Source organism: Budorcas taxicolor, chromosome 24 (assembly GCF_023091745.1).
Source record: "Budorcas taxicolor isolate Tak-1 chromosome 24, Takin1.1, whole genome shotgun sequence".
Lineage (NCBI taxonomy): Eukaryota > Metazoa > Chordata > Mammalia > Artiodactyla > Bovidae > Budorcas > Budorcas taxicolor.
This window is the reverse complement of record NC_068933.1, coordinates 6004447-6032381: the sequence shown is the minus strand read 5'-3', so window position 1 is coordinate 6032381 and position 27935 is coordinate 6004447. Positions and strand designations below refer to the sequence as shown.

Below are 27935 nucleotides of genomic sequence, written 5' to 3'. Positions count from 1 at the left end.
CTGTTGGCTTCTGGACTGTAGCTACAACCATAGGTGTTTTGAAGTTAGTTTCCAGGCAGTTGACAAATGACTGTGCACCAGAAAGTGAAAGATCCTATATCAAAGGAGGACCACTGGCCATTTACAAGATCTTCACGAGCGTGGTTATTATAAATGAGTGCCACCGGAACAAACACGGCCTCTGCCAATCTTAAACCAGCAGTCCCTGACCTGGCACCGGGGACCAGTTTCACGGAAGACCATTTTTCCACAGACTGGTGGGGGGGGGGGGTGCTGGTTTTGGGATGGTTCAAGCACATTACATTTATTGTGCACTTTATTTCTAATCTAATGCCGCCGCTGAGCTGACCGACGGGGGTACTGGTCTGTGGCCCCAAGGCAATCCTGGTGTTGAAGGGTAACATCTAGGATGGGGTGAGAGAAGCCAGGAGTTTGGGGTTTAGAGACAAGAAAAGTGAACAGGAGGAAGGCTGAGAAAGAAACACAGGCGGAGAGGGAGAGGGAGACATCTAAGAAGCCACATGAGCAGCTTGGCCAAAAGTGCTGAAATGGGTAATCCAGTGTCAGGGGTTGAACCTCCACAAAGCCCACAGGTCGAAGACCGAACCTCCAGGACCTTGGAATGGGACTGTGTTTTGAAAAAGGGCCTTTGAAGAGGTCACTAAATTAAAATGAGGTCATGAGAATGGGCCCTGATCCAGTTACTGGCGTCCTCAGAAGAAGAAGAGATGGGGACACGAGGGAGAGCCACGTGAAGACACAGGGCAAAGACGGCCCCCCCAAGCAGGGGAGAGAAACCAGCCTTGCGGACGCTGATCAGACGTCCAGCCTCCAGGACACAGGGAAAGACGGCCCCCCCAAGCAGGGGAGAGAAACCAGCCTTGCAGATGCTGACCCAACGTCCAGCCTCCAGGACACAGGGAAAGATGGCCCCCCACAAGCAGGGGAGAGAAACCAGCCTCGCGGACACTGATCCGATGTCCAGCCTCCAGGACACAGGGAAAGACAGCCCCCCCCAAGCAGGGGAGAGAAACCAGCCTCGCGGACGCTGATCAGACGTCCAGCCTCCAGGACACAGGGAAAGACGGCCCCCCGCAAGCAGGGGAGAGGACATCTTCCTGCCATCTCAGCCCCGGGCCTGTGGTCCAGTTACGGCAGTCGGGCCGACACGCGGCCGTCGAAATGCAGTGGAGGAAGACGTGGAGCTGAACCTCAGTGGACCTGACCCCCCCCACCCCCCCGCTTGGCTCCACTGCATCACACGCTGCCGGCTCCGCTGCCCTGCGCCCCTTCCTCCCGGTGTCCCGGGGCCCCCAAAGCTGGGGATAGACGGCGCTCCCCCTACCAGGGTCGGCCTCCAGCCTCACCTGGGATCCCCCCTCCCCCGCAGAATCCCCGGGGGGCCTTTGCACAGCACAGCAACACTGACGCCGATACATGCATCACATTCACGCCACACACCAGCTTTTGGAAATAAAAGCCGAAGGTTGCTTTGCTGTAAAACACAGCACTGTGAGCATGACAGGCGAGTACCCGAAGTGGGGCGGCCGGCAGGGGCAGTGGGCCTCCGGCGGAGCTGCAGGGGGTGGGGCGGGCCAGCCGGGCCTTGCACGCAAGCCGGGAGGGCAGGCGGCAAAAGTCTAAGAGGACTTCCTTTGTCCCCGTGAGCTCACCTGGACAGACAGGTGGTCTTGTGACAGCTGGTAATCACACGATTTCTTTAACTACAGGCCTCTTAATGCAGATGATGTGAGAAGTGCACCAGGCCTGATGCTCTCCCCAGCCGTCACCCCAGGACCGCAGGACAGAGGCTCTGACTTCATAAGGTGCCGCCCCCTCCCTCCAAGAACCCGCGTGCGGATGCTTACCTAGGATCCATGTTTCCGACAGGTACTTGACCGTCTCCTTCTTCCTTCCCGGGGAGGGTCCGATGAAGATGCTGGCCTGGCGAGGGACCTGTGTGACCCGACCCCCGCACAGCACGACCAGCTCCCGCAGCTTGGCTCTGGGGGGGTTGCTGGCCGGGGAGATGAACATGATCGGCTGGTCGGCAAACAGGGTTCCGCGGTACTGCCCAGCGCAAGACAGGCGTTCCTGGCGGCAGAGCTGTGGGGAAAGACGGGGGCGGGGGTTACTCTAGACCTCTTCACTGTCGAGAACAGGCTGACTGAAATAAGAAAGGCTGAGGTTGGGTTGTCTGTCCTCCACGGGTTCTGAGGATCCAGGGGTGATGACAACATTTACAAGTAGATGACATTTTCTGCAGCAGCAAATTTACCAAGCAAATTTACAAGCAAAAAAAGAAAAAGTTTAGGCCTTTGATTTATTACAGATTCTAAACCAAATTATTGGAAAGCAATCAACTGTTCGGTTCAGCCAGGTGGACGGCCTCTGGGTCCTGAGTGACGGGAGGGCCGTGGAGGCAGGAGGCTCGCCTGGAGTGCCCGCTGCACGGGACCGCACCCTCCACCCAGCTCAGAGCGCCCACAGTGGGCGGCATCAGCGCTGAGCTGCTCCATTCACCCCCGCCCATCAGCAGGAGAACGCAAAGGGAGTCCTGGCCGAGTGTCCGCGGGCCAGGCGGGGCCTGAGGGCTGCATGCTGGTGGGTGGGGACCGGCCTGGAGACCCTGCAGGGTTCAGAATGGACGGTGCGGCCTGCCCTGATGGGTCAGGGTTGGTGGCTGGCCTGGGGGCGGTGGGGAGGCGCCTGTGTTCTGATTAAAGAAGGACTCCTCTACACGCAGATAGCCCCGGGGAGGTGGTCAGGGTTGGAGACTTCAACCTGTGAATTTCCCTGAGGACAGGTCTGTGGCTCAGGGCAACTGCAGGTTTTGACGGGAGGTCTGTGGGAGGAGAGGGAGGTGCGCCTCAGGGGAGGGGGTACCCAGGGCCCAGAGGACGGGGGGCGGGCGGCGGGGGGTGGCCAGCGTGACCCCAGGCAGCAAGGCAGCAGAGGATGCCCTCCTCAGGCTGCCGCTCCGGCTAAACCCCAGGAAGAGCTGTTCCTGCACTAGGCTTGCACGCTGCTTTCGTTTTCAGGAAAAGAAGAGCCTACTCCAAAAAAAGGGAAAAGGTTCCACCGTCAGTGAAACGAATGCGATAGATTTAAATCCGGCTGTACACTCTCTTTTCTTACACCAACCTTGAATTTTCCCATAAGCTCTGATATATATCTTCCCTTTGACTCAGGAATTAACAGGGCAAATGACAATTCTACCAGTGTGGTACCTTCGTTCATGCCGTCAGTTACTCCCAACATCCCTGGGAAGCAAGTGGGGTGCTCCTTTAATTTTGCACATGAAGATACTGATGTGGAAGAGATTTGCTTTGGTTAACTGTGAGCTGAGCTGCAGGAGAAAGCCGAAGACCCATAAACGCAGTGAGTCACGGGGCCACGCAGCCCTGCAGCTGGGGATCGAGAACCTCCCTCAAGTCAGATGCGGTCACATGTCGTCCAAGCTGGCTGTAGGAGGTGAGGACCGACACAGCAAAGGAACAAAGTCAGGGCACCCTTCCCGGCTTTCTGTTGCCCGAATCCACTCTGTCCTTTCCTCCTGAGCAGGGAGGCATGGTCATTTTCTGAGTGCTGACCTCTGCAGGGCGCCCCTTCCCTGCCGTGGGCGGGGGGAAGACTCAGGCTTGGGCCGAGCCCACTGCGGGGACTCTCCTTACAAAGGCCTGCGTGAAGCTAGGCTGGAGTCTGGCCAGTGGGGCCTGAGGGCAGGTCTGCTGGGGGCAGCTTTTCCTCACTCACTATAAGAGCAACTTCGGCCTGTTGACACAGTACACCCCGGATTCCCGAGGCTGAGAACAGCCAAGTGGGAAGACGGAACGGCGTGGACCTGGGCAACGAGGGCCTCTAAGTCAGTAGCCTGACCAAACCAGGCCCTGTCCTCCTCTGTCCTTTTAATGTCGGGGGGAAACCTCCTAACTTTTGTTTCTCTCCATATCCTCAGTTTAACGTCCCCACTCCAAAAAAAATTTTTTAAGAGGTATTCTGAACTTTAACTGAAGTATAATTGAAGTTATATTAGAACCAGGTATGCATAGTGATTTGATATTTTCTTATATTACAAAATGATTACCATGATAGGCCTCATTATCATCATCTGTTATCATATAAAGACAGAGTACATAGTTTTTGACCATTTTCCCCACATTGTACATTTCATACTCATGATTCACTTATTTTGCAGCTGGAAGCTTGTACCTCTTCATCCCCCCCCACCCCCCAGCTCACCCCATGCGTTCCCCTCCCATCCCCCCACCCCAGCTCACCCCATCCATTCCCCGCCCATCCCCCACCCCAGCTCACCCCATCCCCCCACCCCCAGCTCCCCCCATCCGTTCCCCTCCCATCCCCCATCCCCAGCTCACCCCATCCCCAGCTCACCCCATCTGATCCCCGCCCATCCCCCACCCCAGCTCCCCCTTCCAATCCCCGCCCACCACGGCTCCCCCTTCAGCGGCCACAGGTCTGCGTCTGTGTCTGTGCCTCTGTCACTGTTTTGATTTGTTTGTTCGTTTGCCGTCTTAGTTTCTACATAAGTGACACCACGTGACATTTCTCTTTCTCTGTGTGACTTATTTCACTTAGCATAATACCCCTTAGGTCTATCTATGATATTGCAAATGGCAAGATTTTATTTCTCGTGACTGAGTGATATTCCATTGTGCGTACACATATCCCACATCTTTAGCCGCCTGTCTGTGGACACATATGTTGCTTCCATATGATGAGGGTATTATACATCCTCTTTGGAAAACAAATGTCTTCTGACTGGTGCTCTGTGATGACCTAGAGGGTGGGATAGGGGCAGGGTGGGAGGGAGGTTCAAGAGCCAGGGGAAATACGCATACCTGTAGCTGATTCGGCCCATTGTACAGCAGAAACTAACACAACGTTGTAAAGTAATTATATTCCAATTTTAAAAAAATGATCGTAGCACAGTAACAGTATATAACTTTAAATACCTTTTGAGTATCCACCCATAGTATTAACTGGTTAATTGGAACGAGGTTCCCATGCAAAGCAAGCAGTCTGGCAGGGTTAGGCCCAATGGTAATGACTTTGGGATAGGACTGGTGGTGGAAGGCAGGTCTTTCATTCATGAACTTTACTATTCTTTACATTTTTAAAGCACAAACTACTTCCATAAATGCGTCAGAACTTCAGTGGCAGAGGTATGAAAAAATATCTACCAAACAAGTTAGTACATCCACTTTACAAAATAGCATAAATCTGAGGCAGAGCTGGGAAAAGACAAGAGCCAGAGGCTGTTCCGTCTTCTAATCGAGTCCCCATCCCAACCACCATTCTTCCGTATTTCAGCTCCGTAAATCATGCTGCGAGGGGCAGGCTGACATGGGAAGCTCCCACCATCTGCTGAGAACGCTGGGCGCAGCTATATTAAGATTTCCAAATGTAACTGATGCATAGTCCTCCCCTTCCCTAGATTTTATGACTGATCAGATAACATTAACATACCGAGTGAATGCCGAGTGTCAGCTTGAACTTCCAGTTTCTCTTCTGCACCAACACCTAACAAGTGATTTTTGCATTTATAGCCACATTGGAGTACTTCCTTATATTTCTGTAGCTAGGTTTCAGGACCTAACACCAGAAGACGTGAGTAAACACTGTAAAGGAAAAACATTTCAAAGAGCAATCTGAATTGCTTCTCTTTTCTGGGATCCTTGACAGTAAGACTTGAGAACCAATCATTCTGATTCAGACACTCAAGGACATCAAAAGAGAGCGTGAGACTCACACAACGATCACAGACTGTAACAGTTATTATATGGGTCATCAGATTATTAACGACAGCATAAGAGCTGACATAACTAAGCTAAACCATCTTTAGGCAGTGGTGGTGGTGGTGCAGTCGCTCAGTCGTGTCCAACTCCTGCGACCCCATGGACTGCAGCCCTCCAGGCTCCTCCATCCACGGGACTCTCTAGGCAAGGACACTGGAGCGGGCTCCCATTCCCTCTCCAGGGGATCCTCCCCGACGCAGGAATCGGAACCGCGTCTTCTGCGTTGCAGGCAGACTCTCCACTGCCTGAGCCACCAGGGAAGCCCAGCTTTAGGCAGAAACTCGCTCAAATGATGATGAGAGACAACCTGTCTGTGTGTGTGTATCTGTGTGTGTGTGTCTGTGTGTGTGTCTGTGGGGGGTTTCCCAGGTGACTCAGCACAGGAGACTCGGCCTCCATCTCTGGGCTGGGAAGAATTCCCACCCGGGGAGCCCCATGCCAGAGGGGCCTGGCAGGCCGCAGTCCGCAGGGTCACAGAGAGTCAGACACGACTGAAGGGACTGAGCACACACTCTCTCTGTGAGGTCAAAGGTCTCTGCCACCCAGGGTCAGTCCCCAGCGTGTCCTCCACGTCCAGTGGTGCCGAGATCCCTAGCCGACCCTCGCTAGCAGCTCAGGCCTGGAGTCTGCCACCACGGCTGTCCCAGGCAGAGGGCTCCCTTGGACCGAGCCCTCACCTACTCCAGAGAGGCTAGGAACGTCAGGTGTGGAGGAGCCTTGGCCCAGCTGCAGGCCTCTGAGACAGAGACAGAGAAGTGGAGGGAAACAGCTTGAAAGGGTCCAAAAGCAGAGCCCTGTCCAACACCAGTAAAGGTCCTCCCCCCGCCCCAAGCACAAACATACCATCCCCGCTCCTCCTTCCCCTCCTGCGTGAGCCCCAGGCTGACACCACCCCGGGCCAGCTCCCTGTCTGGGGCAGTATGCGGACGGCCTGACGTGCAGGGGCTGGCTCCCTCCGTGATGGGGTGAGAACAGCCCTAGCAGGGCCCCCGCCCCCGTCAGACAGGCGTCCAAGGCGGGGCTCCTCTCCCAGCTCCAGCCTTCTCACTGTGCTTTGGGAAACAGAAACCCAAGTGCTTCAAAGAGCTCTCGTTGCTCTGAGGACAGACCCGAGTCCCCAGCAAAGTCCCCACAGCGGAGCGGCCGTGGGGCCAGCGGGAGGCTCCAGGGTGTCTCAGAAGCAGCCGCACATTTCGACGAGGGGAGTGTCCACACCACGCACGCTCACCGTGTCCCTCACCTCGGATCGTCTAGTGGAAGAGCCCAACCTTGACGGGGCGCCAGCCTCTGCGGGGGAGCAAGCTGTGTCTCCTGACAGGAAGGGACGCTGGGTGCGACCATACACTCTCCGCAGGCAGCTCTGTGAAGTGTCCCCTGTGAGCCCACAGGGCCAGAGCTCCTCTGCTGGACACTAAGCCTGGCCAGGCCCTAGCTACTGGGGACACCCACCAGCAACACGAGGGCTCCTGTGTGCAGGCAGCTGAAACAGAAGGTGCTGGTCGGGGAGCCAGGACACAGCCAGCAGCCTGTACCCCGCTTGCCACCAGGTGACGTGCTTGTTCAGGCCAGTGTCAGCAACTCGGTGATGGAAGTGTTTCCTCGGCCACGAGGGTGGGTCCCAGCTCCACCTGATACATTAGCCGACGGTAGATCTCCAGTAACGATCCTCTCTCTGACTGATAGGAGGGAGAGGCAATGGGAAAAGAACCCAGCAGGACTCCTTCGTGCTCCTCTGATGACCCTCCAACTCTAGAACCAGCTCAGCTGCATGGGATGGGGAGCAGCAGGCATTCAGGCCGGCCGCTCTGTCAAGACAATCCCCAAGGAGCGGGCTGCTTCAGAACCGAGAAGCTGGCAGCCGCACAGGTCGGGGGGCTCTCGAACACTGAGCGAGGAGCGACATGGCCTGGCGGAGAAGATCTCACTCACCCGGGAAGGCAGGATGTGGCAGGGAGAGCCCGGGAGTTCTACCCGAGTGAACTGCGTGAGCCAGAGGCCCAGGGACCAGCCAAGAGGGGCCCCTCTTACCTCCGCCCCGATGCTGTGTCTGCTCTCAGAGATGTCTCAACTTTTCAGTTACTTTTTGTTGGGATTTTTGTTTCCAGAATCTCAAGCATCCAGATGCTACGGTTCTCACGACCCTGCCACTTATCAGAGGTAACAGTCTGCGCGTATTTTTCTAAATTCTACACAACACACACACGAACTAGGGACAGAGTTTCGCCTTCATCAAGGATCCATCTTGGTATACAGAAAAGCAGTAATTCAAACCTGTTTTTTTAACCCAGTGGAAAGGACCTGTGTGGGCCTTTCTCATGTTTAGAGTGTGACTTCAGAGCTAATTTGATTCTTCTTCTCCCGCCCACATTTATTGAACGCTTACTGTCTACCAGGCATGTGCAAGGTGCCAGGAAGCAAAGCTAATTAAGTCGCAGTCCCTGAGCTCAGTTTAAAGCATGTACTGTAAAAGTCAGTAAATGGAAATATTTCCATTTATTTATTCAGCTTGAAATCAGAGGAAGCAAAGAATTAGAAGGATCTGATTCTTCACTCAAAATAACTGAGGCTACGTGCTTGTTGACTTTCCAGTCCTAAGTAAAACAATTTTCTGGGGAAGTTTAATCAAGATTTAGGTTATTTAAAATTAAAAGTTAATTTGGAAACTTACCCTCCAGACATACTCTCTGATGTACACAGGGACGTGCATGTATAGGAGGTCATTGCCGTGGAAATGGTGGTGACTGGCAAGGTTTATTTATATTACAAATATAACAGGACACACGATTCTGCCTACTGCTGAGCTTTAGCTAAGGCCATTTCAGGAGGTGGGAGGTTTTAAGAATGGGATACTCCCCCAGCACCCCCTTTGTTATTCCCCAGCCCCCCAGGGGTTTTGCTCCGTGAGTCCTTGCGATTGATGGGCCTCAGAAACCTCAGTGCGGCCAGAGGGCCCCGGAGCCCACGCTCGGCGTGGAAGGTACAGGTCATGCGTTTGCTACTGAGATGCTGCCCAAAGGGTCTGATCGAGGCAGTCTAGCAAAATTTTCCTCTCCAGCAAAGCAACGTTTTGTCCCCACTGAAAGTATTAGTTGTTGAGTCGTGTCTGACTGTTTGCGACCCATGGACTGTAGCCCACCAGGCTCCTCTGTCCATGGGATTTCTCAGGCAAGAATACCGGAGTGGGTAGTCATTCCCTTCTCCAGGGGATCTTCCCGACCCAGGTATCGAACCCACGTCTCCTGCATTGCAGACAGATTCTTTACCATCTGGGCCACCCAGGGAAGCCCCTGTCCCCGCTGGCACATTGTAAAAACTGAGCTGAGGACTGTGAGGCAGCGGGCAGTGCAGGCTAAGAGAGCAGCGGAAAAGGCTCCGTGTCCTCTCTGACCATGTTCCCTGCGGCCTCACCCTGATGCCTGCCTGCACCTCAAGATGGAGCAGGAAAGCGTCAAAGGCGCAGATTTTACGCCAACGTGCTGTTGGTTAATTTCACTGCCTTCTCAGTCCCTTATGGATGGCAATTCCGGGGAATCGGATGTAAATCCTAACTCAGATTCAGACTTTTCAGCACACACCAAATGCAGCCAACTGCCAGAAAGAGAGTCTGGGCGGGGCCTGGGGGCATTGCTGTAGGCGCCGCTCAGTGGCATGTCACCTTTTCCCGCAGAGATGGATGCAGAGATGACCAGCTTTATCCACGCTGACTAAACAAGACTAAAAGGTAACTTCAAAGTTCCATGGATGGAGGAGCCTGGTGGACTACAGCTCATGGGGTCTCAAAGAGCTGGACACGGCTGAGCGACTCACACTGTCATTTTCTTTCAGCTCTTGCATCAGTGTGAAACGAACACTTAACGTGTGTCCATTTTATTTAACTCTTAAGAGAAGGCTATACTGGTTCAAAGGAGAACCAGATGACACACATACAGATGAGAAATACTGAAGTGAAGTTGCCGATGGGCCAAAAAAATTGGCTGTCCCATGGCAGAGAGGGACAGAATTCACTCCAAGCCCACAGACAGGAACTGTGTGCGATGCGAACAGGTCGCGTTTACGGCTTAGAGTTGTGGAACAGCTCGGAGGGAATGACGGCTGGGATCGGATTACTCGGGTGCACAGTTAAGAAGGGCAGTTCTCCAGCGAAGGACAGTCTTTCCCTTACAGGACCCAGGAGGTTGGTTTAGAAGAAATCATGGAAGAAAAGGGGATTAAGTGGAGTTTGCTGACAGCTCTGGACGAAGGGAGCCTCTAGAACGAGACAGGCTGGGGGTCAGGGTGCACTTGGGCTGGAGTTCGGCAGCGTCCCTGTTTCCCTCCGTGAACGGCGACCTAAAAGGACCACTATGCACGAGGATACGTGCAAGGCTGCGTGTGTACATAGGTGACGAGAGGACAGCGTCACGAGGGGGAGCCTTTCTCTGCCACAAACTCTCTGTTTGACCCCTGGATTGTAAAGGAGCAGGGCCATTACTGAAAGACACCCTATGTAAGGTTTTCACTTTATATGAAAGTGAAAGCCACTCAGTCACGTCCGACTCTTTGCGACCCCATGGCCTACACAGTCCACGGAGTTCTCCAGGCCAGAACACTGGAGAGGGCAGCCTTTCCCTTCTGCAGGGGACCTTCCCGACCCAGGGATCGAACCCAGGTCTCCTGCATTGCAGGCGGATTCTTTACCAGCTGAGCCACAAGGGAAGCCCAAGAATACTGGAGTGGGTAGCCTACCCTTTCTCCAGGGGATCTTCCCAACCCAGGAATCAAACGGGGGTCTCCTGCACTGCAGGCAGATTCTTTACCAGCTGAGTTACTAGGGGAAGACGTCCTAGCTCTGCTTTAAAAAATGTTGCCTTTGCATCTGGGTCTTCATGAAATAAGCAATACTGACTTAATAGCTCAGAACCTTCCAGTCTGTTCATGCAGAAGTGAGTCAAGGCGGGCATACAGTTTAGAGAGCAAGGCTGAGCGGAGCACCCCCATCCTCGGCTTCTGGCTTCAGTGACCCCTGCGATGCATCCCGTACCCTGAGCACATGTGGGAGGGGGCTGATGGTTCATTTACTCCAGACATGGGTGATGGAGCTCATTAGCAATTCTGCTTTTCCCTGCAGGTAGGGCTCACTCTGGAAGTCAGTGTCCACAGGCACTTCTGAGCCGCGCACGGAAAAGGAGGCACAGACCCTTTAACCTGGCGCTCTCACGGGAAGCTCAGGGCGGTGGGCTTTTCCTGCTTTGCCTGAGATCGCACACCACCGCAGTGGGAGTCAGGCCCCGAAGTCCTCGCTGCGCCCTCCCCACCATTCATGCGGTCTCTGCTCCTCACGGCCACAGAGGGCCCCGGACCCCCATCTGTGTGGTGAGTCACACCTGCCCAGACAGAGGACGCTCTTGCCCATTTTAGTAACAGTAACGTAACCACAGGGCTGACAACGCACTGTGGAGTGTAGTTCTGATTGGCCAGGTGTTAATGGACCACAGAATCCCTAATTTCTGCCTCCCCCCCGCCCAATTCCCTGTGCTTCCAGTGGTTATGCAAATCTATGTATGTTAAGATGGACAGACCTAGACAACAAAGAGAGTCATTTTCAGGGTTAATATGAAAGATTGAATAACAGGGAAAAAACACACCTTTTCAGCATTACATCTGTCTCTGTGTTGTTTTTCCTCCAAGGACAAAAGTGCGCCTTCTCCCTCGGGCCTTTTCTGAAGGTGCCCTGTAGCGTGCTGCCAGCCACAGGCCCGCACCCCTGGGACTCGCCCGCGCCAGTGGGCTCACACGGCAGCTGGGGGAGGGGGGGCGCTGCAGAGGCTTCCGGGGAGAGCGCCTCAGTGTGATGGCTCATTCTGTGCATCCTGGCGGGGCGGGGGACGCCCAGAGGGCTGAGGGATGTGACTTCTGGGTGTGTCTGGGAGGGTGTCCCTAGACCTTCTGATCCTTTGGGGGCCTAAGTAGAACAAACAGGCAAAGGGACGGCGCGGCTGTTCCCTGCACAGTGCGGCTGTTCCCTGCGCTATGCAGGGCCACCCGCACTCCTAGGTCCAGCCTGGGACTGGGTTGAACCTCCTGACCCTCCATCTGTCTGCTCTGTGTATGACATGTGCGTCTGTCTGTCCTGCCGGTTCTGCCTCTACAGGACCTGTGCGCACGGCTGAGTGGCAGCGGAGGAGCGGGGTGGGCCGGGCAGAGAGAGGACGCCCGCCAGAGAGAACGGTCAGGTGGGAGGGAGGGCCGTGGGCTCTGCCACTATGTTTGTCAACAATAAGAAGAAGGTGAAATCACAGTTGAAATAGCTGAGGATGCCCACCGCAGAAGGGGCGGCTCCAGGGGGCACACACGGGGCCAGGCCCTGTGTCAGGGTCCAGGAAGGGGCTGAGCTGGCGGGGGTCCCTAGGTGGGGCGGCCGGGCTGAGGACAGGTGCCTGGGTGCTGAGCCCAGAGCTGCTCAGGGGAGGGGACGGCAGAGCCCAACAGTGGGCGCTTCTGCTCCACACTGTGCCCTCTGGCTGGTGGCAGCATCTCGGGGTACAGCAGAACTGGGCACCAGAAAGGATCCTGGAGACCCTCTCAGCCACGGCTTGCCTCACCTCCTGCGGGCGAGGAAACCGAGGCCCTGGGGACCCGGGTCCTCATCTGAAGTCGGAGCAGAGCTTTCCCGTGCGCCGAGGTGCAGAGCCCGCTGACCGCCCACCCCGAGCCATGGTGAGCTCGCCTGCCCGACAGCTGGGGCCCCGGTGCCCACCCCCTCCTCCTCCGCTGGTCTCTTCAAGAGTCCATCTGACAATTCGCGCGTCTGTCAGGCTAGTGAACAAAGACACACACATGGAAGGACACGGTGTTTGCTTCCACAGGATGTCCTAGAAACTCCAGCAGGACATGGCATGCCACCTCGTGGGATGGGACAAGAGCCGGGCAGGCTTCATGGCGGCGGCATGTGACTCGGAGGTTGGTGGGACGGCACGCGCTGGCGCGAACCGCTTGGGATCACGGGGGTGATGTCTGTGGGAGCAGGAGTCCGCAGCAACAGAAGCTGGCTTTTAAAAGTCTGTACGAAGGCAATGAGGCTGGGTAAGCAGGCACAGACGGGTCAGGATTCTACAGCACGACATCAAGTTAGGGGGAGCTATGAGAGCCGCGAGCAGAGAGGTCGTGGACTCCAGATGTCAGAAGACCACGGTGCAGACGGTGTGCAGGGGCTGAGACCAGTACAGGAGACTGCGAGGAAAGGACCGCAAGAATTCCAGCAAGAGACGAAGCGGGGGGGGGGTGGGGGTGGGGGGTGGGGAGGGCCTGGACTCCAGAGGCGACGATGAGGGCGCAACCCAACAGGAGTCCTGTCCCGTCACAAGCTGCCTGGTCCAGGGCCGGGGTAAGAGACCACGCGCAACTGTAGGAAAGGCGGGCTGCTGAGGTGTCACAGGTTCCGGTAAACAGTGCCTCTCCCCCTGGCTTCAGTAACAGCTGTCTGACGGAGGAGAGCAAAACCACTTCCACCGTGCATCCAGCCGCCTGGACGCAGACCTGCGGTCCTGTGAGTTTCCAGTCCTGCGCCGTGACAGGGGAGGAGGCACCCGCAAGGCCACAGCTGGCCCGGAGCCCAGGAGGGCGCCCCGCACCCCGCTGGACACCCCCAGCGTGCCTGGCTCTCTCGGGGAGGGGTGGGCACGTGTCTCCAGCAGAGGCCTCGGTGGCTCCTCATATCCTGCAGGCCAATGGCCTGGGTGACACCCCGCTCTGGAGGAGCCAGCTCAGGAAACAGACGCCCGTGCTGCCTCAGAGGAGAGACAGGGGACCCCAAGGTGACTGTGGAAATGAGGCAGAGTTAGAAGGGTCACCTTCTACAACTGTCAGAGCCTATACCTGACCACAGGAGACGTGCCAACCCGATCCCAGGGGAAGTGAGCTGGCTGGAGAGAGGGAACAAATCGTGTCTGTGGTCCTGGGGGTTTCTTAAAGTGCTAAAGAAACAAACAGGACACACACACCTTAAACAATTCTGATATCTGCCTGAAAACCATAGGAAAACATAATGACCCCTCAAGCTCTGCGTAAATCCCCACAGTTTTTAATGGAGAAACTGTCCTTGCTTCTCTCTGCAGCTTCTGGACCCTGTCCCCAGGTTAGATTTCCTGTCAGTTCTGAGCACTGAATTTTCAGACTCCCTGTCCGTGACCTCTCTTGTGCCCTCGGTTCCTGGGACCCCTTTTCTCGGTGCACCTGTCCACTCCCGGCCACGGACCCCGCTCCGTCCATGCTCACGGTGCCCACCCGCCCATCCTGGCGCCTTCGGCTTCTCACTCATAGTCACCCTGCGGCGCCCTCTGCCCTCCGGGACGGCCTTACCGTTCACGGGCAGTGGCTGTGCTTATCCCGAGATAACCCGGCCCTGTCTCTACCTGGCCAGCACCCCCGGAACTGTCCCCCCTGGGGGCCGACATGCCCCTCCGTCTCTCCCCTCTCTGCTGTCACGCTCGGTCCTGCGGGCCAGACGCGCTGCTATGAAGGACCCCGTGCGCCCCCAGTCCCCAGCACCTGCTCCCGGGGTCTGCTCGCCCCACCTGCCCTCCCTGGCCTCCGTCTCGCCGCGTTTCTCGGCATCCCCCGCACAAGCCCGGCCGTGTCCACACTGGTGCCTCCGTCCTCACGAGCGCCCGAGTGCCCGCTCCCTGCTGCTTCTCCTCTCTGAGCAGCCTCGTCAGGGCCAAGAGGATCCTGCCCTGTGGAGGCCTGCAGTTTTGACGGACCCTGAGCTAGCAGGCCTGTAAACAGCAGCCAACCACACGCTGTGCACCCTGATCCCAGACGCCGGGGAACACTGGAGCACAGATGACTTACTGTACGTGATCAGAGAGGGCTCCACCTGACACCGAGAACACAGTTTGAAAGGGTGAAGGAAAAGTGAAAAGTCATGGACAAAGACGCCTAAGTGTAATTGAGCAGTTTCTTTGTCTTGGTTCGCCTGGCTGCTGCTGCTGCTGCTAAGTCGCTTCAGTTGTGTCCGACTCTGTGCAACCCCACAGACAGCAGCCCACTAGGCTCCACCGTCCCTGGGATTAGTGGTCCCCAAACGCTGATGGCAGAGCGCAGAGCCGCCCCTGTCAGAGGGAGTGTCCTGCAGGGTCTCCTATATAGTTATTCTACCCTGTAATACATCTGCTTGGTTTGCTGTTAACATGTTTTAAATTACTTCTCACTGAGTAAACATAACACACAGGGGAACACATGGGACAGACTGGGCTCAGAGCTCTGTGTAAGAAGCACAGGTGCACGGGAATCTAAAAGAAGCGCGTTTCTCAAAGCCGCTCGCGTTTACGGGGAAACACTCCTACGCGGAAACGACGACGGGAGCCCGGCTTCTCCATCTTACTGGTAAGCAGGGCAAGGCAGGCGCACAAGGCCACACGCGAGGAGAGCGGATGGGCGAAGAACAGAGCCCAGGACCCCGGCTCCCGGGTCCCCACTGGGTGATGCCGGGCTGGGCTGGACGAAGGCGACGGTGGTTAAATCCAGGAAGTGCGCCTCTGAGCTGTGGCTTGTGCCGAGCGGGTGATTCCCAGGGCTGGGGGTGCACAGGAGCCCATAGCCATGGGGTGAAGGCTCAGAACAGCGTCTGACAGAGGACACCTCCTCCTTCTGGGTTCTCAGCGCCTCTCCACATGTGGCGGCGTCCCCTCCCCGCTCTGAACACTGCGCCGTGGCCCGGGCCCCATCACCCACGGGGCTCTCCCTCGGCCTGGCCCCTTCCCTCTGGGCCCGAGGTCCTGAGCATAGCTCGAGGCCCAGATGCCCAGCTCCTCCCCGCTGCCCTCCCTGCGCACCTGCCCTGGGCTCTGGGACCAGCGCCGCCCCGCTGGCTCGGTTCGGGTGCGCAGGGCGCTCAGCACGCCTAAACTCCGCTCTTCGCCCCAGCCGTATCCCACTAAGTAACAGCTTACTCAGAGCCTACTGTGCGTGGCTCTTCTGAACCCGGTAGGCGAATCACCTCGTTGCATCCTTGAAATGAGCTTATGGAAGAGAGACTGTCACTGTTTACAGCTCATGGCAGAAAATAAAGCAGAGAGAGGGAGCAAGGTCACAGAATGAGGACGTGAAGGGACCCTGGAGTCTGACCCAGGCAAGCGACATTCTGGGTACTCACACCCCGCTGCTTTCAGAGTCTCTCTCCTCCCCTCCCCTTCACGCCACCTGGGGGCCGGATCTCACTCCCAGCCGCATTGCCGCCCCAGCAGGGCTTCGGGAGGCTCTGTTCCGGGGACTCAAGTGTCCTCATCACTCACAGTTTTCTTTTTTAAAGTGGAGGTATTAAACGTTAAGTGGACAAAGTGCACTAACCTTAAGTCCCAGCCCAGGCTTTGACACACTCATTCACCTGTGTAACCACGGCCACCGAGGTGGTGACGGTCTCCAGGCGCCGGGACGGCTCACCTGTCTGTCGCCCCCACCCCAGAGACCCACCACCACCCTCAGCACTGACACAACCACTGTCCTGAGCTTTGTCATCCCCCTCGCCCCCTGTCTGCACCTCAAGTACGACAGAGGCACATACTCTGGCTTCTGGCTCCTTTTGCTCACCATGCTGCCTACACACACACACACACACACACACACACACCCCTACACACACCCACACACATACACACCCACACACACACTCACCCACACCCACACCCCTTCAGTGGCTTCCCATTACTTGGAACAAAACCAGAACTCCGCAAATTCTTTCCATGAACCAGCTGCTACTCCTAAGTGCAGCCAAATCTCCCCCTCCCCCAACTCCCCATCTCTGGTTCGCCACACCAGTCTCCTGGCAGCCTCCCTCTGCCCGCAGGGCCTTTAACATGCTGCTGTGGTCTAAGTGTTTTATAAATGCTAACTTTTAGTAGACATACAGATGACCAACAGTCAGTCACAGGACAAGATGCTCAACACTGATAATTAGAAAAATGCAAATTAAAAATACAATGAGGTATCACCTCACACTGGTCAGAACAGCCATCACTGAAAAGTCTAATGAATCATAAATGCTGGAGAGGGTGTGGAGCAAAGGAACCCTCCTACAGTGTTGGTGGAAAGGTAAATTGGTGCAACCACTATGGAGAACAGTATGGAGACAGTTCCTTAAAAAACTAAAAATAGAATTACCATATGATCCTGCAATCCCACTCCTGGCCATATATCTGGAGAAGACCATACTTTGAAAAGACACACATATCTCAATGTTCCTTGCAGCACTATTTACAGTAGCCAAGACATGGAAGCAACCTAAACGTCCATCAACAGATGAATGGACAGAGATGCGGTACACACACACAACGCACTATTACTCAGCCATAAAAAGAACGCAGTAATGCCGTGTGCACCGACATGGGTGGGCTCAGAGATCACACCAGTGAAGTCAGACAGAGGAAGACAAACACCACAGGGCAGCACTCACATGCAGAATCACGGGGCTCTCCAGCAAGAATACTGGAGTGGGCTGCCATGCCCTCCTCCAGGACATCTTCTGGACCCAGAGATTGAACCTGGGAAGCAACCCCCTCTCCATCCCCAAATGATACAAACGCACTTATTTACAAAACAGAAAAAGACCCACAAACATAGAAAACAAACTTATGGTTCGCAAAGGGGACAGAAGGGGTGGGAGGGCTTTAAATCAGGAGTTTGGAGTTACCATATACACACTGCTATCTGCAAAGCAAACAACAAGGACCTACTGTGCGGCACAGGGAACTATACTCGATATAATAACCTACATAAGAGAAGCGTCTGAAAGAAAGAATGCACAGGTGTCCATGCAAAACTGAGTCACTCTGCTACACATCTGGAACCAACACAACACTGTAAGCCAACTGCAGTGAAAAGCAATACTCTCAATCCTCATGAAAACTGAACGAGGCAGGCGCTATATTATTCTCCCGTTTGATATGAGAGACTGATGGCGTGGAAAGGAAGTAGGCTGCTGGAGCTCAGGAAGCTAACAGGTGCGGGGTTGGTAGGAGCTTTGCTGGCCTTGGGGCTGCACTGCTTCCTGAGCTCCCGCGGGGGCGCACACCCACCCCCGCCCCCCAGGCAAGGAGCCTGGCCAGAGGGCGCTCAGCACAGCTGCAGGGGCGAGCAAGCGTCAGCTCTTCCTTTCGGAGGACATACACCTTAGAGCTTTCTGGAGGCCATGCACGTGTATGTACACGTACATGTGTACCTGTGTGCGTGTCAGAGGATGAGATGGCTGGACGGCACCACCAAGGCGACAAACAGGAGCTTGGGCAGAGTCCGGGAGACGGTGGGGAACAGGGCCGCCGGGTGTGCTGCAGTGCATGGGGTCCCAGGGAGCTGGACACGGCTGGGCGACGGAAGAGCACAGCACAGAGCCCGCTACTCAGCCGTGCCCGACTCTTCATGACCCCACAGACTGTCGCCCACCAGGCTCCTCTGTCCATGGGATTCTCCAGGCAAGAGTACTGGAGTGGGTTGCCGTTCCCTTCTGCAGGGGATCTTCCTGACCCAGGGATCCAACCCAGGTTCCCAGGTGAGCCACCAGGGAAGTGTGTGTGTGTGTGTGTGTGTATATATATATATACATACATATATATATATATATGGTTTATATATACATACATATATATATATATGGTTTGTTTTCTTCTCTTCTGAGGATCCATTCCCTGACCAGGGATCAAACCCTGGCCCCGTGCATTAGGAGTGCAAGGTCTTAGACACTGAACCACCAAGGAAGTCCTTATGTACATGTATTTATAATGTTGTCTTGACTACAACAAACTCTGGAAAATGCTTAAAGAGATGGGAATACCAGACCACCTGACCTGCCTCCTGAGAAATCTGTATGCAGGTCAGGAAGCAACAGTTAGAACTGGACATGGAACAACAGACTGGTTCCAAATAGGAAAAGGAGTACGTCAAGGCTGTATATTGTCACCCTGCTTATTTAACTTCTTTGCAGAGTACATCATGAGAAACGCTGGGCTGGAAGAAGCACAAGCTGGAATCAAGACTGCCGGGAGAAATATCAATAACCTCAGATATGCAGATGATACCACCCTTATGGCAGAAAGTGAAGAGGAACTAAAAAGCCTCTTGATGAAAGTGAAAGAGGAGAGTGAAAAAGTTGGCTTAAAGCTCAACATTCAACAAATAAAGATTATGGCATCTGGTCCCATCACTTCATGGCAAATAGATGGAGAAACAGTGGAAACAGTGTCAGACTTTATTTTTTTGGGCTCCAAAATCACTGCAGATGGTGACTGCAGCCATGAAATTGAAAGATGCTTACTCCTTGGAAGGAAAGCTATGACCAACCTAGATGGCATATTAAAAAGCAGAGACATTACTTTGCCAACAAAGGTCTGTCTAGTCAAAGCTATGGTTTTTTTCCAGTAGTCATGTATGGATATGACAGCTGGACTATAAAGGCGCTGAGTTCAAAGAATTGGTGCTTTTGAACTATGGTGGAGAAGACTCTTGAGAGTCTCTTGGACTGCAAGGAGATCTAACCAGTCCATCCTAAAGGAAATCAGTCCTGAATATTCATTGGAAGGACTGATGTTGAAGCTGAAGCTCCAATACTTTGACCACCTGATGTGAAGAACTAACTCATTTAAAAAGACCCCGATTCTGGGAAAGATTGAAGGCAGGAGGAGAGGGGGACGACAGAGGATGAGATGGTTGGATGGTATCACCGACTCAATGGACAAGACTCTGAGTGAGCTCTGGGAGCTGGTGATGGACAGGGAGGCCTGGTGTGCTGCAGTCCATGGGGCTGCAGAGAGTCGGACACGACTGAGCAACTGGACTGGTGATGTTGCAGTGGAAAAAGCTGTTTCTTGTGAGACGCAGCAGCTCTGTTCCTGACTCAGTTTTACTGCTCCTCCCCAGCCTCTGTTCCATGCATCTGAGGCCGTTTAGCGTAGCACCATCTGTGATATAAACCGCCTTCCAGCAGCCCCTGTTACCATCTCAGTCACTCAGTCTCCAAACTTCAGGAAGACCTTTGGCTTCTCTACCTGCAACGACTGCCTCGTCACCTCCCTGCACGGTTCGTGTCCCCAGGGCCAGCATAGTCTGGGTTCTGGGGAGAACCTGGGTTTCGGGTCAGCCGTCACTGAGTGTGAGCGGCCTTGCAGGAGCCCCCAGGTCTCTGCGTCTACAAGCTTAAATAATCATCGCGCCTGCTTGGCAGAGAGGCTGGAAGGCAGAGGGAAGGTCGGCGCAGCACCGCCGGGCTCCCCAGGAGGGAGCTGCTGATGCATCAGCGCTCGCTGGGGACCTGCCTCCTCTCCCCACGCCAGCACCGGCGGCAGGACACCTAGGGCTCTGGTGGACCTAAGCAGCTGACTAGGGGTCCTGGCTGTGGAGACTGGGCAGGTGGCAGCTGTTAAAATTAACAGGTGAGATATTAAACAAGAATCGCCATTTGCTGAGCGTTTGCGTGCAACACACTTGCTCAGGTATTCCAGCTGTGTTCCAGGAAGCACCCCCTTTAATAGCTGCAAAAGTCCCATGAGGGAGAGCCAATCCCTCGCGCCGTTCTGCAGCTGGGAAACTGCGTGGTTCCGCGGACTGCGGCCACCTTGCTGAGTGGGCACATGGACAGACGGACACTCAAGGCAGGCGAGTCCCAACACAGACAGCTTGCGCCCTGCCTTCAGCGACCCGCCGACGCCACCCAGGGAGGGCCGGCACCTCTGGGGCCCCGGGAGGAACTGCAGCTGCACAGCATGCACCTGGTGACAGAAAGTATCTGCGGATACTTGGGTCTTCAAGAACCGTCCTTCTCTCTGTCGTAGTCTGAACTCCTGACATCCCCCCAGTCCAGCTGGGAGCTTGATTTCCTCGCTAAGGTGGGACTGGGCTTCCTGAGGACTGCTGGAACCCAGCACCCCTCCGGTGGCCTCGGGGTGCCCCTCTCCTGCACTTCCTGCCATCATACATGGGCCTGAGAGACCCGCATGACATAATGTAACTAATAGAGTAAAATACAATTTCTTTCAGACTAAGGATTCTTTCAATAGGTGATGTTGGGTAGCTATTAACATAAGGGGCAGTAGTTATCTAGTTAAAATTAGCAGTGGCGTTGACAGGGAGCTGGAGGAGAAATCTAACAAGAAGTTGAGGCTGCTGTCCTTAAACTGATCAAGGAGGAGCAGGTTTGTGAAGCTGTTTAGTAAGCTGTGAGTAGCAGTGTTGATCCAGATTGGGCCGTTTTTTGATAATCAGGTTAGGGGTGTTAGCATGACTGTTAGAATAGTAATTTTTAGCGCTGGAGTAGGCTGAGGTTTTGTATGTAGTCAGTGCCATAAGTGTGGACAGTCCGAGTGCTCAGGGCAGGGGTACCAGGAGGGGACAGAGCCTGCTCCCTAGGAGGATGGTGGCGCCCCTGGGGTTAACACCGGGCCCGAGTCCTTCAGGAGCCTCTCACAGCCCAACGGGATCAGTGCATAGTGGAGAACGCAGCCCACACGGGACGGGCGGGAGCTGTCACAGGGGCGGGAGTCCTCTCCGGAGGACGGGGCGGCAGGGGGCAAAGGAGGGGTGGAGTCCACATGGGACCAGTGGGAGCTACCACCCCAGGGGCGTGCGGCTCCCCGGCTCTGGCTCTGGGGGCGGGAGTAGCTCTCCCTGTGGGAAGAGACGGCCTGGGGGCACGTCACCCCCACCCCTGCACAGATTTAGGAGGAGTGGAAGCAGGCGGATTTTAACGGTCTGACAATGGGGAGATCAGAGCCTAACCAGGCAAGGAGACTGCAGACCAGTGAAAAGGGTGTGAATGATTTCAGAGATCCTTATGGTTTTTGGCAGAAAAAGCTGCAGGCAGAAACATGTGTTGTCAGGCACGGGATATGGTTTCCATAAACCTACACTGGTTTAAAATTTTTTTAAAAATTATTTTCTATGCTTTTCCAGCTTTATTGGGAGATAATTGATAGGCAATCAGCATTGGTTTTATCACTATAATGACTTAAAATGCTTCAGAAATTCACATTGAAAGAGATTCCAAAGAATGCATTCAAAAAAACAGAAAGAGAGAGGGAGACTGATGGGGGTGGAGGAGGCGCATGTGAAGCGAGCCTCGGCGTGGGCACGCCTGGCCCTGCACCGCAGGCGACAGCTCTCCATAACGAACCTTCCAGGAGGCAGAAGATCTGCGAGGATGCAAGGAAGGCCGAGTCCAGGGCGAAGGGTCCACCTTCCCAAGACAGTTCCCTCAAATCCTTTTGTGCAGACAGTGCCTGAGGAGAATCACCTGGCTTAGCTTTCCCCAAAGTCACCCATGAACGTGCCTTCCTGTCTTCTCCTCACGACAAACCACAGTGTGAGCAAAGGCAGAAGGCGTTTTCCCTTTCCTTTTGCTGAATTAAGACGACAGACGTTGGAGCTTGGCGTGCGCCAAACTTGGATTTTTTGAAAGTGTCGTTTGAGTTTTAAAAGCTACATAAGTGATGGGAACAAAATTGTCTAGGGAATCCACAAATAACTTTTTAAAAAGTCATAAATCTGGATTTCATGCCTCATAGTTTTCAACAACTGCAAGAAATAGGTCAAAGCCTGGGACACGGTGGTTCTTTTCCTCCCGTGTCTGAGGGCTGGCTCTGCAGGCTCCAGTGGGAACTACGTCGGCGTTCCAGCCGCACTTGGTCCTGAATCACTTTTCATTGCTTCTAGCGCTCACTTTCCCCACCCCCTCCCCCAAAATCGTGATCAAATACACATGGAAATAACTTCTTGGCTTTATAGAGCTGTTTTATTTGATCCTTTAAAAACTGTCAGGTAGTTGGCAAGAAATTTGCAAACGTATAAAAACACTAGAGCAAATCCATAGTGTAATTTAAAGTTGGGGGTTCTTGGCAAAATTTTGGAAAGGGCTGAAAAACCAAGCCCCAGGCAGGGCTCTGTGCTCTTGATTCTCCAGAGCCAGTCTTCCTCAGGCTGTGGGTTGGCTTCACCTGGGAAGCTTTAAAATAATGCTGCCAGGACCCACCTCATGGCGGGCAGGTTGGAGCCTCTGGGGGTTGGAGGCCTTCGTGTTAGGAGTTTTAGAGGCCCCTGGGTGACTCTGGTGGGCTGCTTGGCTGAGAAAGGATTGCAACCCTGGTTCTTGAACTGGCCAGCATCCTGAGGCCACCTGGGCGAGTTTTACAGTTTTAAAAATACCAGCGCCAGGATCCCCATCCAGACAATCTGATTTAATTAAAGGGCTGTGACCCAGGTGCGTGCATGCTAAGTCACTTCAGTCATGTCTCACTCTGTGCGACCTCAAGGACTTGTAGCCCGCCAGGCTCCTCTGTCCATGGGATTTTCTAGGCAAGAACACTGGAATGGGCTGCCATGGCCTACTCCAGGGAACCTTCCCGACCAGGGATCAAACCCATGTATTTTAATGCCTCCTGCACTGGCAGCCATGTTCTTTACCAACAGCATCACCTGGGTGGCCTGGGGAGCAGAAGTTAAAAGTCAGAACGTCCCCCCAGGTGATCCTAAAGAGTGAGAACTACGGGATTAATAATCCAAGAGGCTCTGAAGGGAGAGCTGGACAGGCCCGTGTGCAGCTGCAGCGACCTCGGGCTGAAAAGATCTGCAGGAAGTGCTGGGCAAGTGGGCACTGGTTGCCCTGCCCCGATCCAGCACCCAGAGAAGAATAAAATGTGGTCCATGACTCAAAAAGCTTGACGAGGGAAAAAACCCTACCATTACATCAGTTCAGCCGAGGCAGCTACAATTCTGAAGCAGATCTGTGCCCACTCGAGGATGAGTCTCCTGGTGCAGGCCTCTGTCCTCTGCTCTCTGGGTGGTCCTCAGGGTGTCCCCAACCTTCCTCTCCCACGCACCCACAGCAGCCCCGGAGTTGGGCTCGCTCTCTGTGGGCAGCGGCGATGGTGAGGGTCCGGGTGTGTCCCAACCTGGCAGGCGGGCCAGCCCGCACCTCCTGGGGTGACCTCACCAGCGTCCGCCTGGCTGGCCATCCTCACCCTCAGCCCGCCCCGCCCCGGTCTCCACCAGCCTCTCCTGGGCAGACAGCTGCTCCCCCGCCAAGCGCACCCTGGACAGGACCCAGCCCGGGGACGCGGGCCTCCTGGTTTCCCATGGCTGCCGACCCTTTTTTGGGTTTTGTTTTGGTCTCCACGTTTTCTACCCCCGAGATCAGGGAGCTCAGCGTTGGGGGAGAAGAGGCGTCTCCCTCTGCCTCCTCCCTGGGGTTGACCGTCCCTGGCCATTTGACTGGGGGCGGCCCCCTGCCTAGGGCATAATTGCATTTAACAGAGGATGGCATGACTCCTAATGTAGGTCCGCTGTTTTCATGAAGCTTTTATTCAAAGCCAAATTTGGACTGAGACTTACAAAAATGACCTACTGTGAATTTTATTTTTAGGTCAGTTTCTACCCCACTATTCGTTCTGAGTTCACTTGAATTTTCAGGTTTGAGTTGAGACGGATTATATTTGTTTCCTCAAAAGGTCCTCTCCGCCTCTTCGAGGGCTGCGAGATGTTTTATTTTATTCTATACAGAGGTTTAAATGAAACAACTTTGTTGCCTGCAGGGTTCAAAATTTTATCTTTCCTTATGCTTCCTAGGTGGCTCTGTGGTAAAGAATCCGTCCGCCAATGCAGGAGACTCGGGTTCAATCCCTGGGTTGGGAAGATTCCCTGGAGAAGGGCATGGCAACCCACTCCAGTATTCTTGCCTGGAGAATCCCATGGACAGAGGAGCCTGGTGGGCGACAGTCCATGGGATCACAGAGTCAGACGTGACTGAGGAGCTAACAACAACAAGCAACAGTGTGCCTTCAATCAGGCACATTCTGCCAAAGGATGAGGGAAAACAGCCGTCTCCGAGATCTTCTGGCTCTACTGGATTTAGCGATTTGTGGGCTCCCTACAGGCGCCACTGAACTTACCAGATGTTTAAAACCATGTTTATACATTTTTTTCTATGAAAATAAAATTTACCAAACTGATGTTTTGTTTTTACAAAACAAATTAACATTTTTTTATTCCATGAAGAAAAACTTTCCAAAGCTGAAAAGTGAAGCGCAACTTCTCTGCATCTTTTGAATGAAGGCACTAGTCAGTGGCCATGGACCCCATCCCTTCCCAGACTCGACCCAGAGGGCAGAGCATCCCTTCAGAGGCCGGCACGTGTGGTCCCACTGCTCAAAGCGCACGAAGCGTGTCTCAGAAGACACTGGTGGTTTGCAGCATCTCGTCGGGGTTTCAGCATTGCTCACATCCATGATTTATTTGCTGCTGAGTCTTGGGTCAGAAATGCAGCCCTGGCCGTGATGTCTTCCTGATGATCCGCCCCGCGTGGTTTCTGGGAACAAGAGTCACAGAGAGGGGCCAGGGACCCCCCGTGCCCCTAAGTTTCAAAACCATTATGCCTGAGCAAAACCAGTTCTCCTTCAATGGACGTGACGCCCCAAGGGAGGAGCAGCCCAGGGTGGGGGCAGAGAAGGGCATCTGACAAGCTCACAGCAAGGAAAGATCCCTTTAGGATGTCAGCAGCAGGAAAAGGGGATAAAAAATGTCCCGAATGTGATGACTGTTGTAGATTTTAGGAGCCCAGGAAGAACAGGGTGCTGGGCTCCGGGGTTCCTGCTGGTTCTCTGCTCACAGCCGGCAGTGGGCTCAAGATCCCTGATGCCCACCCCCCTTATAGAGCAGGCGTAGGTGTGAGAAGGAGCGGTCGGTTCTCAGGAAACAGCAGAAGGAGTGCAGGGGGGCTGACTTCACGTCTCCAGGCCGAGTCGTCACCTTGAAGAGGAGTGGTGGTGCTGGATAACGTCCGACTGCTCTTTCTGCCTGGATGGTTTTGATTCGACTGTTCCTTCTGATTAACTTCTTTGCTGTTACACTTTTGTACTTAGCAACCCAATTTCCCCCCAGCTAATTTCAAAAGCTTCTATTGCACTTAAGTTTATAATTCTCAAAAGTTTTGCCTGTACTACAAAAATATCCTGGGGAATTTAGACACTCGCTGGAACATTCCATCATATTATAAAACCCACTTAAATAGTCTTGGAGGTTTATTAGGGAGTTTTTTTTTTTTTTCCCTCTCTCTCTGCTTAAATTCATCATTTGGGTATTGGAGTCTCAACACAGACCAGATCTGAATGGTCCTGCTTCTGTTCCTCTTTCAAAGGCTTTGCTTTTGGCTGAAACATCACAGGACGGTGGGGGCACATGCCCGCCGGCTGTGGAAGAATGGTCCTGGGAAGGGGGCGATGTGGGAGCTGCACAGAGCCCGCGGCGCTGGGGAGCCAGCCTGCAGCAGCTGGGGGTGAGGGTGGCTGAGGAAGGGGCTCCAGGGACCTGGCCCCTCTGGTCTCCACTTCCACCGTTACGTTAGTAACAAGACCACCAACTGGTGGAGATCAAACACAAACACCTTACTAGACCTGCTTTTTTACCGCTGCAGAGACTCACCGCATGCATGATAGTGACTGTGCAAACTCAGGATGAGCGTGACGGTAACAGTTTCAGGGCTGTGACCTCCTTCTGTAACCTCGCATGGCTACCTTCCGTTCACTGGTGGGAAACCCAGCTCAGCCTTATAAATAACTCGTACCTATGTAACTTACTTAAAGTGGGGAGATGTTCCCAACTACCCTCCCATGCACCCCCTGCCAATGTCTGCAGCATCAGTTAAATCTTACAATGCAAATGTCCTTGGCATGGGCCACACACTACCTTAGGTTCACAGGCAAGAGGAAACCACGAAGAGTCTCATTTTCTGGCAATGCGTATGAGCTTAACTTATTCTTCTGCCATCTATCATCTGCCTGCCTGTCTGTCTATCTGCCGTGCTTCACGGCATGTGGAATCTTAGTTCCCCAACCAGGGATGGAACCCCACCCCTTGGAGTGGAAGTACAAAGCCTTAACCACTGGACTGCCAGGGAGGCTGCCAAAATGTTCCCATTTTAAACATCATCATCTGATGATTCTGACAAATGCATACACCCCGTGACCACACGCCCATCACCCCCAGGGCTCCCCGTGTCCCCTGCACTCAATGCAGCCCCCAGCTCTGGACTGCCGTGGTCTGCCCCTGGGGCTCACATGAAGGGAAGGACATGCACTGTCCATGCACACACACACACGCGCGTGCTGTGAACACCTTCCGTGGCTCATGTGCCGTGCCTGAAGTTCAGCTCCATTGCTTTGCTTTGGCCACCCGATGCGAACAGTTGACTCACTGGAAGAGACCCTGATGCTGGCAAAGACCGGAGGCAGAAGACAGTGAGAAGATGAGGCGGTTGGATGGCATCATCAACTCAACGGACATGAGTTTGAGGAAACTCGAGGAGACAGTGAAGGACAGGGAAGCCTGGCGCACTGCAGTCCGTGGGGTCAAAGGAAGCCGGACACAACTGAGCGACTGAACAACAACGGGCGTATTTATTGCTGTGCTATTGGATGAACACGCCACAGTTCTCATTCATTCACCTGTTGGCGGACATTTGGGTTTCTCCAGCTATTAGATATTACGAATAACGCTGCTATGGACAGTCACAGATCTTTTCGTTGATGGAGGCTTTCCTTTCTCTCTGGTAAATACCTAGAAGTGGAATTCCTGGATCACTTGTGAGATACACATTAAACTTCAGTAGGAAACTGCCAAACAGTTCTCTACAGCGTTTGCGCCGTTTTATACTCCTGTCAGCAAACCGCGAGTTCAGTTGCTCTACGTCTTTGCCAGAAGTCAGCATCTTAGTTTTGGCATTAGTTTGACCATAGTGGGTGAGTGGCCGCAAGCTCGCCGTGATTTTATTCTGCATTTCCTAGATGACTAATAAAGTAAAGAATCTGCCTGCAATGTGGGAGACCTGGGTTCAATCTCTGGGCCGGGAAGACCCCTGGAGAAGGGAACGGCTGCTCACTGCAGAATTCCATGGACAGAAGAGCCTGGTGGGCTACAGTCCATCAGGTCACAAAGAGTCGGACACGACTGAGCAACTAACACTTTCACAGATGACTAATAATGTTTGACATAACTTCTTTTGTGAGGTTCTGCTCTTACATCATGCCCTGGGTAGGGTTTAAGAATTCTTTATATATTTTGAATATAGGTTCCTTGTCAAATGTATAATAAGATTATTTCCTTCCTGTC

The 27935-nt window shown here is 54.0% G+C and overlaps 1 protein-coding gene across 3 annotated transcripts in view; it reads right to left on the bottom strand.

Moving 5' to 3' along the window:
• Positions 1–27935, bottom strand: part of MCPH1 (microcephalin 1) — a 227715-nt gene that overhangs the window by 9336 nt on the left and 190444 nt on the right. For all 3 annotated transcript variants that reach the window (XM_052661246.1, XM_052661247.1, XM_052661248.1), the window contains one exon: positions 1869–2106. In XM_052661246.1, the coding sequence (XP_052517206.1) occupies positions 1869–2106 (238 nt within the window). The remainder of the gene's footprint in view (positions 1–1868; positions 2107–27935) is intronic.